This window comes from Staurois parvus, unplaced genomic scaffold (genome assembly GCF_062004578.1).
Source record: "Staurois parvus isolate SC_StPar_1 unplaced genomic scaffold, SC_StPar_1.0 ptg000151l, whole genome shotgun sequence".
Classification (NCBI taxonomy): Eukaryota; Metazoa; Chordata; class Amphibia; order Anura; family Ranidae; genus Staurois; species Staurois parvus.
Window position 1 is genome coordinate 16,997,080 of NW_028317947.1, and position 14,877 is coordinate 17,011,956.

The 14,877-nt window shown below is 44.4% G+C and overlaps 1 protein-coding gene across 1 annotated transcript in view; it reads left to right on the top strand.

Moving 5' to 3' along the window:
- The window catches only part of SGCA (sarcoglycan alpha), a 33,798-nt gene extending 24,233 nt beyond the window's left edge, over nucleotides 1-9,565 (top strand). The window contains exons 7-10 of the mRNA XM_089674536.1: nucleotides 949-1,148; nucleotides 1,830-1,856; nucleotides 8,061-8,279; nucleotides 8,485-9,565. Coding sequence (XP_089530662.1) covers nucleotides 949-1,148; nucleotides 1,830-1,856; nucleotides 8,061-8,250 — 417 coding nt within the window. The 3' untranslated portion in view covers nucleotides 8,251-8,279; nucleotides 8,485-9,565. The remainder of the gene's footprint in view (nucleotides 1-948; nucleotides 1,149-1,829; nucleotides 1,857-8,060; nucleotides 8,280-8,484) is intronic.
- Nucleotides 9,566-14,877: the final 5,312 nt, after the last annotated feature.

The window sequence follows — 14,877 nt, forward strand, 5'->3', positions numbered from 1 at the left end:
GGCATGTCCATCTTGACTACCCAATGATGTTGTCCTACAACTGGGTAGACTAGTTCATGTCTGCATCTCAACTTTAGCTGTTATCTAGAGTTTCCATTTCAGTCGCCATTGTTAATTCAAGGCAATGTTGATCACGTCCCCTTGTGGTCGATTATAAACACCATTTCATGTCTGCGACCGCTGTGCGATTTGGAACAAGATATCAATTGTCCTATTGAATTTCCAAATGTTTGGCCAGCTTGAACCTGTCATCAGGTGCAGCAAGCTAAGTAATGTGTCAGGCCTCATTCACACTAACTGAACATGGTGCTGCAAGTATACATGTGGCCAGGATCCCAGGTGAACAAAGGGCTTCCTTGTGCATACGGCATCAACACACCTTTGTCAGGCCAATTGACTTACTGACCTGAAATACGTATGCAGCTCAGAAGTCCTAAAACTTCTCTGGCTAGTGACTTCCAAATCTGCAAAGGCAGCTCCCATATTTCCAATCTGGTAAGTTCCCTTTAAAAATAGGTCTTAATTTATTTATTACAGGTACTTATATAACACCATCAATTTACGCAGCACTTTACATATATATTGTACATTCACATCAATCCCTAACCCTCAAGGGGCATACAATCTAAGGTCCCTAACTCACATTCATACACATACTAGGACCAATTTAGACAGGAGCCAATTCACCTACCAGCATGTCTTTGGAGTGTGGGAGGAAACCAGAGTACCCAGAGGAAACCTATGCAGGTACAGGGAGAACATGCAAACTCCAGGGAGGTGGTGCTGTGGCTGGGATTCAAACCAGCACCCTGAGCACTGCCAGGTGGAAGTGCTAACCATTTAGCCACTGTACTGCAATAAGTGGATTGTTCTTGTATGATGATTTTGTGATTGCTATATTTCGTCCTCAGACACAGATTAGATGAGACTCCTTATTTCTTGTTGCAGGTTGATAAATTGGAGCCATCTCCCTCTCCTCCTATCTATAAAGCCCTGGAATTCGAAGGAGACTTTAATCCGCCTCCTGACACCCTGGAGGAAATCAACTACCTCCCTGCTTACCTGCTCACCCTTTTACTTCCCACGCTGATCGCTCTGCTGCTGTGTCTGCTGCTCTCTTACATCATGTGCTGCCGTAGAGAGGGGGTGTAAGTATTACACAGATATGGCGTTCACCTAAATCCTGGAAATCAAATTCCTTTTGGCCACTGTGAGTTTGTCCGTAGCACTTAAACTAGCTCTGTTTATTGAAACCGGTTGTAGGTCCTGAGTTCTCTGCTCGTTTGAACAAGTTTGCGTTTCTGGATGATTAAGAATAGGGGTGAGCAAATCCATTGAGGTTTCAGTCACCAAGGTTTCGTCAAATTCATACCAAAATATGTGAACCGCAAATTCTGCTGCAAACCTCATTATAGTCAATGGGAGGTGAATTTTATTGAGAAATCATGACCCACTGTAGGGCTGCTCGGCAAGATATTGCCAAACAAATGCCATAGGGAGGCTGACACTGCTGTGGGGGATCTGAGCCAATGCAAAAAAATAAATTTACACAGAGAAGAGGGCCTATCTATTTGGCTTTGAGGGCACCATGGTAAATGCCATAAAGTTGTACATGGTGTTTCGGGACAACTCGATTTTCATAGACCTCCTCAATAATAGAGTAATTTGGCAGGCACATGTGAATCTGACTCTTGCACGTTTTTTGCGAAACCATGGTTGGTGCAAATCTGAACTTCATCCCTAAATTAAGAACATGATATTTAGGACATTGACTCTGAATGTGTTATTTAGTGATGTAGATTACACTATGTTATTTTTTTTACCTAAAGAGAGAAGAGAGATGCCAATACAGCTGAGTAAGTTCCAAAACCTGTGTGTCCAACTTTTGCATTGCATGTGCACATTGTACTGGTAGTGTTTTTCCTGTTGTTCCTTCGTTTATAATTCTCAGTAGTGTACATCTGGACTGTGGGCCTAGATATGCCAAACGTTTAACTCTACTCAAAACTTTGGTTTTGAGTGAATGTTGGCAGTAGTGAATTATGACCACTAGAACTCCAAGGACTGCTGATGGGTCACCCCTCACACCCAAAGTCCCTTTTTCTTACTTGTTTCTGGTCAGTGAATCCAAGTATTTTGATGTCAGAAGGCCTGCATAACAATCAGGCCATGTGCAGAAGAAGAGGCCAATAAAGGCAACCTGCTAGCTGCCTTGATGCCTAAATCGGTATGGCTGCCGATGTGCTCAATTTTTAAATAACAAATTTGAGTTTTCAAAAACGCAGTATTCCCTGTCTCCGAGCTCTGGCTTCCATAGCACCCAGAGAGACAGTAATCACTGTCTCAGAGCTCTTCCCTTTTGTAAATGCCAAAGAAGTCAGTAATCCATAAGTCTCAGCTCTGCCTTTGGTAGATTCCAAACAGAGTCAGTATTTCCTCTCTCTGAACACTGCCCTTGGTAAATCCCAAAGAGAGTCAATATTCCCTGCCATTGGTAGATCCCAAAGAGAGTCATTATTCCTTGTCTCTATGTTTTGCCCTTGGTAGAGCTCAAAAAAAGCCAGCATTCCCTGTCTCTCAACACTGCCATTGGTAGATCCCAAAGAAAGTCAGTACTTCCTGTCTCTGAGCTGTGTTCTTGGTAGATCCCAAAGATGTCAGCAATCCCTGTCTCAGAGTTCTGCCCTTGGTAGATCCCAAAGAGAGTCGGTATTTCCTGTCTCTAAGCCCTGTCCTTGGAGGATCCCAAAGAGAGTCTGTATTCCCTGTCCTTGGTAGATCCCAAAGAGAGTCATTATTCCCTGCCATTGGTAGACCCAAAGAGAATCAATATTCCTTATCTCTGAGTACTGCGATTGGTAGACCTGAAGAGAATCAATATTCTCTGTCTCTGAGCTCAGCCCTTGCTAGATCCCAAAGAGTGTCATTTCTTGTTTCTAAGCCCTGGCTTTATTAGGTTCCAAAGAGTCAGCATTCCCTTTCTCTCTGCACTGCAGTTGAAAATGCAAAAGAGCGTTGGTATTCCTGTCTCTGAGCTCTTGCCTTGGTAAATCCCAAAAAGAGTGAGAATTCCATACCCCTGGTAGATTCAAAAGAAAATCATTATTCCATGTCTCTAAGCCCTAACTTTGGTAGATTTCCAAGAGAGCCATTACTCCTTGTCTCAGCACTGCCAGAGAGAGTCAGTATTTCCTGTCTCTGAACCCTGCCCTTGGTAGATCCCAAAGAGAGTCATTATTTCCTGTCTCTGAGCCCTGCTCTTGGTAGATCCCAAATAGAGTCAGTATTTCCTGTCTCTGAGCCTTGCTCTTGGTAGACCCGAAGAGAATCAATATTCCTTGTCTCTGAGTACAGCCATTGGTAGACCCGAAGACAATCAATATTCTCTGTCTCTGAGCTTGGCCATTGGTAGATCCCAAAGAGAGTCAGTATTTCCTGTCTCTGAGCCTTGCTCTTGGTAGACCCGAAGAGAATCAATATTCCTTGTCTCTGAGTACTGCCATTGATAGACCAGAAGAGAATCAATATTCTCTGTCTCTGAGCTCGACCATTGGTAGATCCTAAAGAAAGTCATTAGGTCCTGTCTCTGAGCTATAATCTTGGTAAATCCCAAAGAAGTCAGTAATCCCTGTCTCTGAGTTATGCCCTTGGTAGGTCCCAAAGAAAGTCAGTATTTCCTGTCTGAGTCCTGCCCTTGGTAGACCCGAAGAGAATCAATATTCCTTGTCTCTGAGTCCTGCCTTGGTAGACCCAAAGAGAATCAATATTCCTTGTCTCTGAGTACAGCCATTGGTAGACCCGAAGACAATCAATATTCTCTGTCTCTGAGCTCGGCCATTGGTAGATCCCAAAGAGAGTCAGTATTTCCTGTCTCTGAGTCCTGCTCTTGGTAGACCCAAAGAGAATCAATATTCCTTGTCTCTGAGTACTGCCATTGATAGACCAGAAGAGAATCAATATTCTCTGTCTCTGAGCTCGGCCATCGGTAGATCCTAAAGAAAGTCATTAGGTCCTGTCTCTGAGCTATAATCTTGGTAAATCCCAAAGAAGTCAGTAATCCCTGTCTCTGAGTTCTGCCCTTACTAGATCCCAAAGACAGTATTCCCTGCACTTGGCAGACCCAATGAGAGTCAATATTTCCTGTCTCTCAATTCTGCCTGTGGTAGATCCCAAAAGAAAATCATTATTTTCTGTCTCTGAGCTCAGCCCTTGGTAGATCCCAGATAGAGTCAGCATTCCCTGTTTCTGATCTGTGTCCTTGGGCTGCTTCTGCACCCAGCTGGACATTGTCAGAGGAATGGGAAAGAGTCCCACAATACAAACAAATGAGCAAAGTATAGGTTCATTTTAATGGCTTTCAAAGTCTCTGTGAAATGGGACATGTGAAAGCATTAAAAAAAAATTTGGAGCTGTGAGGGGCCTCTCCTAATTTATATATCATCAGCGTTTGCAGCATCAGAAACTTTAATAGGTGTAGAGATCTAAATGCAGCCTTGACATTACAATCCATGGAAGTGTTATGGCTTAGGCTGCCATTCTACTTTGAGATAAATGAAATGCACTGACTTTAGCATGTCTGCAGATTTTACTGATGTACGAGCAGCTTCCTGGCTGATTGTTCTTGCTGTCTGTAGTCATTCTTTCCTGTTTGTATTTGATCTGGCTGATTACCTATTTTTTTTATGTTTTTAGGTACAGAGTGTGAATTCTATGTTTGCATGGTGATTGCTATATGCTATACAGGGGCGGACTGACCATTTGGAAACTCGGGCACTGCCCCAGGACCCGGGGTCAGTAGGGGGCCCCATGAGATGGCCCTGGTACCTTTTTCATAGGCTTTTTTGAGTTTGGGCAAGGACACAGGGGCCCCATGATCCCCTATTGCCCGGGGGCTCCTTGAGTTGTCAGTCCGCCCCTGATGCTATATTTGCTTGTTATAGCATGCTATGTTCTCTATTACAACACAGTATGATGGATGTCTCTTGTCTCAAGACAAAATCACAACATTTTATATAGATAGAGAAATTGCATTAAAAGCCATGGACATGTCACCAAGAGAATCTGCAGAGCTTTGCAGGTACGGGCTAGAATAACATTAACCTCTTATTGTCCACGTAATGCATTTGTGTGGCGGCAAAGATGGTGGGCTTTAATGCCCACACACCCCACATAGGCATTCATGGACAGCCGAGGTTCCTCTGCTGACAGTGCGCTCAGTGCAAGCTCTCAGCACAGTGACTGAGCTGTCATAGACAGCTGTCAGTCTCTATGATCAGGAGTGGAGTCTCTATGATCAGGAGGGGAGGGACAGGCTCCTGATCATGTGATCACTTTGACAGCCAATCACAATGGTCATGTGATTGGGAAGTTTGTCCCACCCCCTTGGCATAAAGACCCATTTAAAAAGATGCCAGTGCTGGGCAGGAAGGGGTTAAGATATTGAAGCCATGAGCTTATAATTAGCAAGAATGCTGATGACAGTGTCTGTTCAAGCTGAAATTTAATCAGTTTATTTTTGCCTTCCCTGGTCCCCTTTCTCCGCCTTATCAGTGTGCTAATGACATTTTTAAGTGAAACACTTTCTTTTTCATTACATACCTTATTTTAGACCCAGTGACATCATCACTGGGTTTCTGTGCTTCCCTAAGCAATGTAGGCAGATCATGGCTGGTGGGAGGGGCCATCAGGGTGCTGTACACAGGATTCTGAAAACACCATAGCACCCTGCCTCTGTACTACTTTCAAGGGCTAGTAGTGGACCAACTCTTGAAGGAGCTATGTAAGTATCTAAATTCCGTGATGGGTAGAAGTCAGTCTGGAGGATTGGGTGTTTCTAGGTAGGCTGTGTTTGCATGCAGACTAAAGCTCACATATGATGCTGGGCCTCCATAATTGAAACTGGAATCCACTGAATGTAAGGGGTGGGCCCAGGATATTAAGGCTGGGGAGGAAAGAGCTAGATGATGGACACCCAGGAACTGAAGTGGACCCTGCTGGACCTTCTAATGCACAGAAGCTTATCAAAATAAGCAATTTCAGTACAGGAGAGGAGCCTGAAGACTGAAGGTAAGGATGGAGTTTAGCTTTAATTGCCTCCCACCCAGTTTATACTCACTCCTTCCCTACCCAGAAAGTTATTGTTTTGAGCATCACCACTGGGCCTGTGCATATGCATCACACTTTCCATGCAATCCTATGTAGAACTTGTACTGGAATATGGAGTACAAATCTTTCTATAGCAGCCATTCTCAACTATGGTTCTTCCAGAGGTTGCTAGGGGTCCCTTGAGCTCTGGTTGATTGACCTCCCATCTGATGGTTCCTTCATAGTTCCAGGGTCAATGCCACCAACGCAGAGCCAGCCTATATGACACCATCTTTTAGGTGTCACTAGGGGTGGCATTCTTTCCACTGGCCATAACCGTAAGGGGCAACTTTCTCAATGACCCCCAATGAATTGGTTTTAGCAGGAATTCCCAAGACCTGAAAATTATGTATTGGGTTCCTCATGGGTTAAAAGTTTGAGAAAGGCTTCACTATAGGAATAAATGGAGAGTGCAAGCCAGGCAAAGATTATTATTATTATTACAGGATTTATATAGCGCCAACAGTTTGAGCAGCACTTTACAAAATAACGGGAGACATTACAGTTACAATACAATTTGGTACCAGAGGAAACAGAGGGCCTGGCTCCTTAGAGATCTTGACAAGCTGCTATATGAAGCTAACAAAGCCAATTGAGGGCAGTGTAATAACTGGGAGGTGGGTAGGAGATGACTTTGGGCCCATGTGGATGGCATCAGTTTGACATTAACTTTAAAAGCTTCTGGGATCATTCAGCATTCATTGGCAGGTGCATTTGACAATCACTTGACCTTCTTCTAGCCAGCTTCGTAGATTTGTATGGGAATGCAAAAAATAAAGGGAACAAAAGCCTATCAACACAGACCTTTAAGAAAACCTGCCAAAAGCGGCAGCCATTGCTGAGTCCTTTTTTGAAATTGCTAGTTACCTGGGCATCGCGCTGACCCTCTTTCTCCAACACTTTGGTTCAATGCTCAAGTACATGTATGAAGATAAAGCATGACTGTTCTTGAACTTTCTTGATCTGCTAGCCGATCCCAGTTCAATGACTCCGAAAATACCGAAGCCAAAGGGTCAGCATAACAACCAGTCAAAATACATTTTCAGGAGGTCAACAGTCGAACTGGGATCAGCTAGCAGATCAAGAAAGTCCAAGAACAGTCACGCCTTATCTTCATACTTGTTCTTGAACATTGAATCAAAGTGTTGGGGAAAGAGGGTCAACGTGATGCCCAAATTGCTAGTTACCTGGGTATCGCGCTGACCCTCTTCTCCCAACACTTTGTTTCAATGCTCAAGAACAAGTATGAAGATAAGGCGTGACTGTTCTTGGACTTTCTTGATCTGCTAGCCGATCCTAGTTCAATGACTTATAAAATACCGAAGCCAAAGGGTCAGCATAACAACCAGTCAAAATACATTTTCAGGAGGTCAACAGTCGAACTGGGATCAGCTAGCAGATCAAGAAAGTCCAAGAACAGTCACGCCTTATCTTCATACTTGTTCTTGAGCATTGAATCAAAGTGTTGGGGAAAGAGGGTCAACATGATGCCCAAATTGCTAGTTACCTGGGCATCGCGCTGACCCTCTTCTCCCAACACTTTGGTTCAATGCTCAAGAACAAGTATGAAGATAAGGCGTGACTGTTCTTGGACTTTTTTGAGCTGCTAGCCGATCCCAGTTCAATGACTCCGAAAATACTGAAGCCAAAGGGTCAGCATAACAACCAGTCAAATGGCATTTTCAGGAGGTCAACAGTCGCAGCCCCCATCCAATAGTATTGCCTATGCCAGCTTGTGTCAGCAATGGCAGCCTTTATGTTCTTTTCTGGGAGGTCTACTTTGAAATAGGACTGCTCTGTACTGTAATGCTATCTTGCAGCACGTTCCTGATGGGTGACAAGATACCTGCAGTGTGGTGTAATGGATGGTTGGAAGTCATTTTTATATATTACAACACACCTCTTTTGTCTCACAGGCTCCAGTTGGTTCATCAGCAGTCCATCTTCTCCAACACGGAAGAACTTCGGAAGATGGCTGCCAATCGGGATGTTCCACGACCACTCTCCACATTGCCAATGTTTAATGCTCGAACTGGTCAGAGGACATCTCCAATGGATATATCAGGTGACAGTGCCCGCGTGCCTCTTATCCTGTCCCAGCAGTAAAGGTACTTACCTTACCTCCACACAATAAGGTATGTAGACTCTGAATAAATGTAATTTATTGGAAGTGAATGTACTCTAAAATGATACATGCAACATTATTCACATTGGGTTCCTATTGGAGTTTTCATGTGTTAACACAAAGCATAGTGTGAATGTATTCAAAAATTTACTCTTGCCTTTTCTTTACATTCTAGTACATATATTCCCCGTCAGTAATTTAGGTTTATTTTTCAGGAAGAAGACTTGTTATGGATCCGGGAACCAGAGATGGGGGACGAGTTGTAGCACAATTGCAGTTCTTACATGTATGATATGTAAAGGAAAATTCTTTGCACTGCGTGGTGTAATCTTATGATGGTATACGGCTGAGTAAACAAATTCCTATAATATTCTCATTGAACCTGAACATCTTCTACTGCCGTTACCTCATACTTTGGAACCCTGCAGTCATTTATGTATACAAGATGTTAGCAAGGAACTGATCTCTGAAAGCTGCACCAGGCAGAGGGCAAAGGACTAGTCATCAGTATTGCCTGTGGTCTTCCTCCAGCTTTTCTCCATTAATGGCTTACTATGCCTTGTTCTGCACTGTGTGTCTTGATGGAGGTGGCCATCTTGGTAGAGGCAGGGCTTGGCTTCCTCATGACAGAACCTCCAGCAAGGAGAACAGTGAGCAGCATGATGGTAACATCACCAAATCTTACTCCAGATCTCCTGAGACTAGCAGTCAAAGTCATGGTGCCTTGGTTCTCACACTGCAGCTATGAGGCTGTAGACATCTTTCCTTTTTGGGTTATTTTCCACCTTAATTCAAGCTGTATGAGTTATTTTAAGGATGATGGTACTTGTAAAAAACATAACCCAACAGCCCCCCATTATCCTCCCTGCTGTTCCTTCTCCTCTACATACCAAGACAGGGAAGCCATGGCCTATGGCAAGGTGGTGCTCCCATCTTTCTCAGGGCAAGCAGAACAGAACGCTACTGCACTTGACCGGCCTTCCTCTATAGGCCCCATCAGGAAGGCTGTCTCCCTACAGGCTTAAAAGTATAGAAAATCTCCAAGGGGGGCCTATGGAGAACAGAGTATGTTGACTTGGAGAAGGATAGGATGGAATGACACCTGGTCCTGTCCCAGCATAGGTCACGGCTCCTAGTACGGGTCACGGGCTGATCTAAAACTTGTAGAAGATGTTATATATAACAGAATGGGGGGAGCTGATAGAGTTAAGTTTTTTAAAAGTACTCTCATCCTATAATTGTGTTCATTATTCAAATTCTGGTAATTTACTCAATAAAACTGCTCGTCTGCCTAAATATCATTGTTATCTCTTTGTACGAAGTAGATATTTAACCATTAATGAATGATTGCAAAAGTTTACTTCTTATGAATTGGTATGTTATCTTCAACCTTGAAAGCCCCTGATTTTCTGCCCTCCTGTTATTGGTTGCTAGTATTTTATCGGCCAGAGCACACAGTATCATTGGTTGCCAGGATGCTAATGACTGGGGCACAAAGTATCAATGGTTGCTAGGATTTTTGAGGCCAGGCAACACAATATCATTAGTTGCTAAGTTGCTGACAGCCAGGGCATACAGCTTCATTTGTTACTAGGATGTTGGCAGCCAGGCCACACAGAATCATTGGTTGCTAGGATGCTAACGGCTGGGGCACAAATCTTCAGTGGTTGCTAGGATTTTGGTGGCCAGGCAACACAGTATTATTAGTTGCTAAGATACTGACAGCCAGGGCATACAGCATCATTTGTTACTAGGATGTTGGCAGCCAGGCCACACAGTATCATTGGTTACTAGGATGCTAACGGCTGGGGCACAAATCTTCAGTGGTTGCTAGGATTTTGGTGGCCAGGCAACACAGTATTATTAGTTGTTAAGATGCTGACAGCCAGGGCATACAGCTTCATTTGTTACTAGGATGTTGACAGCCAGGCCACACAGTATCATTGGTTGCTAGGATGCTAACGGCTGGGGCAGAAATCTTCAGTGGTTGCTAGGATTTTGGTGGCCAGGCAACACAGTATTATTAGTTGCTAAGATGCTGACAGCCAGGGCATACAGCTTCATTTGTTACTAGGATGTTGACAGCCAGGCCACACAGTAACATTGGTTGCTAGGATGCGAACGGCTGGGGCACAAACCTTCAGTGGTTGCTAGGACTTTGGTGGCCAGGCAACACAGTATTATTAGTTGCTAAGATTCTGACAGCCATGGCATACAGCTTCATTTGTTACTAGGATGTTGACAGCCAGGCCACACAGTATCATTGGTTGCTAGGATGCTAATGGATGAGGCACAAAGCTTCATTGGTTGCTAGGATTTTGGTGGTCAGGCAGTGCAGTATCATTAGTTGCTAAAATGCTGACAGCCAGGGCATAATACAGCTTCATTGGTTACTAAGATGTTGGTGGCCGGACCACACAGAATCATTGGTTGCTAGGATGCTAACGGGTGGGGCACAAAGCTTCATTGGTTGCTAGGATTTTGGTGGCCAGGCAGCGCAGTATCATTAGTTGCTAAAATGCTGACAGCCAGGGCATACAGCTTCATTGGTTACTAGATGTTGGTGGCCAGGCCACAGTTTCCATACTTTTAATTAGGCCATTGTACCATGTGATACCATGTGGGTGTCAGTGGAATGCTGGGAGTGAATAGGGAGTACAATATATATACACAGGGAAAGACACAAATAAATCAAGTTTTGTTTTTATTTTATCCCAATCATATATTGCAGTTCCCGGATCCACATCAAACATGCTGCTCAAAGGTGAGTGGGCACAGACCACAAGATCACTGTGGTCTGAGTTGATATGTAAGACAGAAGAATTCCGGATGTACTCCCAATAATAGATCCAAAAACACCTTTATTTAATTGATCCATAGAATACACACAGGTGTACAAGCAAGGGAGGATAGAGGCTAACGCGTTTCACAGAAAAACTGTACTTTGACAATTATTGAACAGATTTATTTATTTCAGTTACTTATATAGCGCTGTCAGTTTACATATATATTGTACATTCACATCAGTCCCTAACCATCAAGGAGTGTACAATCTAAGGTCCCTAACTCACATCCATACATACACATACTAGGGCCAATTTAGACAGGAACCAATTCACCTACCAGCATGTCTTTGGAAGGAAACCAGAGTACCTGGAGGAAACCCACACAGGCACAGGGAGAACATGCAAACTCCAGGCAGGTGGTGTCGTGGTTGGGATTTGAACTAATGACCCTAGTACTACCAGGTGGAAGTGCTAACCATTTAGCCACTGTGCTGCCCCAGATATAACATAAATGCTAATTTGCTTAACAGGGGACAACTCATGGGGCCCCCGGGCCATAGGGGATCATGGGGCCCCTGTGTCCTTGCCCAAACTCAAAAAAGCCTATGAAAAAGGTACTAGGGGCATCTCATGGGGCCCCCTACTGACCCCGGGCCCTCGGGCAGTGCCCGAGTTTCCAAATGGTCAGTCCGCCCCTGATGCTTAACAGAACAAAAGGAAGCACATACAAAAGTCAAGGGTTAGGTTTTACATTTGAAGTAACACAGTCCTAACTGGCCCCCATCCTCTTTACTATTGGTCATATTACATTTTTGCAACAAAGGAAATCAGTGTTGCAGCAAATCCGTATCCTGCCATTGCGGAACTCCTTCTGAAAATGCTCATTGCCTGGCAGTCATACTGATTAGGGTTCCAGAATAATACAAAGCAAGAATGTCAGAACTCCTAATCTGTGTGTTTACTCCAGAAAATGTTGCAGCAAGGGGAATGGAATGGCAGCCAGGCGATGAGCATTGTTCAGGAAGAGGACAGCAAAGGCAACCAACATTAGAGATCTCCTTTAAAGGAGGTTTTTGGTCTGTAGTTAATGCGTATCTATTTGCTGGTATGAGCTCTTCTGCAGCTTTTGTTAAATACAATCTTTTCTATTACTTGCCTAATTATATGCTCTTAGGCTATGTATTTATATACTCAAGCAGATGTTACAGTGTTTGTTGTTTCGGGATAGGACACAAAGCTGCTCTGCATTCAGCACAATCGTGGGGAGAAGACACAGCGTGGGGCAATGGAAATAAACAATTGTGTCTCTACATGGAAATTAGTAAAGGAAGACAAGAAGATGCTGCAAATAAAAGGCATTGTGTTTAATTAAAGTGGAACATACATGTAATCTAACGGAGAGAGCCTTGTATGCAAAATCAAAAATGACATATTGTATATGATGCATTCTGTCAGCAGCATTATCACCCCAGTTTCTGATTTCTGAGCCCACCTGTAACAGAGTATTATTACTGGTTGTTCCTGGCAGGACATTCATTATTTTCCACTTCCTGCATCAGGGTGACAACACTGTTTGTTGTGCAGTGAAATCGCACGACAGTGTTGTCACTCTTATATGGATAGCTTTTAAAGCAACCAACAAATTAAAGCTCTCCTTCAGCTATCAATACTTTTTAAGCAGATACAGAGATGGGTTTAACATTTTATACTATGTGAATAAACATAGACTGTTGTTTGCACGTTTGGACACAGTGGAGGTGGAGGGGGTAGATTGGTGGTGAGTGGACACAGTGGAAGTGAGAGATGGGTGGTGAGTGGAAACAGTGGAGGTTGGTGGAAGGAAATGAGTGGTGAGTATAGACGGTGGAGGGGAGAGATGGGTGGTGAGTGGAAACAGTGGAGGTCGAGGGGAGAGATGGGTGGTGAGTAGAAAGAGTGGAGATAGAGGGGGTAGATAGGTGGTGAGTGGACATGGTGGAAGTGGAGGGGGTAGATAGCTGGTGTATGGACACAATGGAATTGAGAGATCAGTGATAGATGGATACAGTGAATGTTGGTAGAAGGAAATGGGTGGTGAGTGTACACAGTGAAGGTTGGTGGAAGGAAATGGGTGGTGAATGTACACAGTGGAGGTGGAGGGGAGAGATGGGTAGCGAGTAGAAACAGTGGAGATAGAGGGGGTAGATAGGTGGTGAGTGGACACAATGGAAGTGAGAGATGGCTGATAAGTGGACACAGTGAAGGTTGGAGGAAGGAAATGGTTGGTGAGTGGATACAGCAGAGTAGCAAGATGGGTGGTGAGTGGATGCAGTGGAGGTGGAGTTGGTGGGTTGGTGGTGAGTGGATATGGTGGAAGTGGAGGGGGAGCTAGGTGGTGAATGGACACAATGGAGGTGAGAGATGGGTGATGGGTAGACACAGTGAAGGTTGGAGGAAGGAAATGTTTGGTGAGTGGATACAGCAGAGTAGCAAGATGGGTGGTGAGTGGATGCAGTAGAAGTGTAGAGGGGAAATGGTTTTTGAGTGGATATGGTGGGGGTAGAAAATGGGTGTTGAGTGGATAAAGTGAAGATGAAAGATGGGTAGAAAGTGGACACAGTGGTGGTGAGAGATGGTTGTTGGGTAGACACAGTGGAAGTGGAGGCGAGAGATGGGTGATGTGTGGCCACAGTAGATGTGGAGGGGGGAGATAGATGGTAAGTGGACTCAGTGGAGGTGAGAGATAGGTGGTGGACATATGGGCTGTGGAGGTGGAAGATGGGTGGTGAATGGACACTGTGGAGGTAGAGGGGAGAGATGGGTGGTAATCAGACATAGTGGTGGTGGTGGTGGGAAGTGATGGGTGGTGAGTAGACACAGAGGAGGTGGAAAGGGGATATAGGTAGTGATTGGACAGAGTGAAGGTGAGATACAGTATGGCTGGTGAGTGGACACACTGAAGGTACAGGGAAGAAACAGGTAGTGAGTGGACATAGTGGAGGTGAAAAATGAATGCTGTGTGGACACAGTGAAGGTGTAGAGAAGAGATAGGTGGTAAGTGGAGGTGGGAGATGGATCGTGGATGAACACATTGGATATGGAAGGGGGAGACAGGTAATGAGTGGAAACCATGGAGGTGGAGGGAAGAGATGGCTGTATAGTGGACACAGTGGAGGTACTTGGGGGAAGATGGCTGTTGAGTGGACACAGTGGAGGTACTTGGGGGGAGATGGCTGTTGAGTGGACACAGTGAAGGTACTTGGGGGGAGATGGCTATTGAGTGGACACAGTGGAGGTACTTGGGGGGAGATGACTGTTAAATGGACACAGTGGAGGTACTTGGGGGGAGATGGCTGTTGAGTGGACACAGTGAAAGTACTTGGGGGGAGATGGCTGTTGAGTGGACACAGTGGAGGTACTTGGGGGGAGATGGCTGTTGAGTGGACACAGGGGAGGTACTTGGGGGGAGATAGCTGTTGAGTGGAGACAGTGGAGGTACTTGGGGGGAGATGGGTGGTGAGTAGACACAGTGGAGGTACTTGGGGGGAGATGGGCGGTGAGTGGACGTGGTGGTGGAGTTGAGAAATGGGTGAAGAGTGGATATAATTGAAGGGAATTACAAGACCTTTTAATGTTCCCTTTAATTTCCATACAAAATACATACATAAATTACTGTGATCATCCTAATATAATCTTAAAATGTGTTTATGTTTTAAAAACTAATAATATAAGTTTTATTGATAAATGAATCAGAGAGCCATAGTTTCACCTTATATATGCAGGTAGTGCTTTATAGTGACTGTACTCCTAGTTTTTAGTACTGGCTTTGCTTATATCAATGCT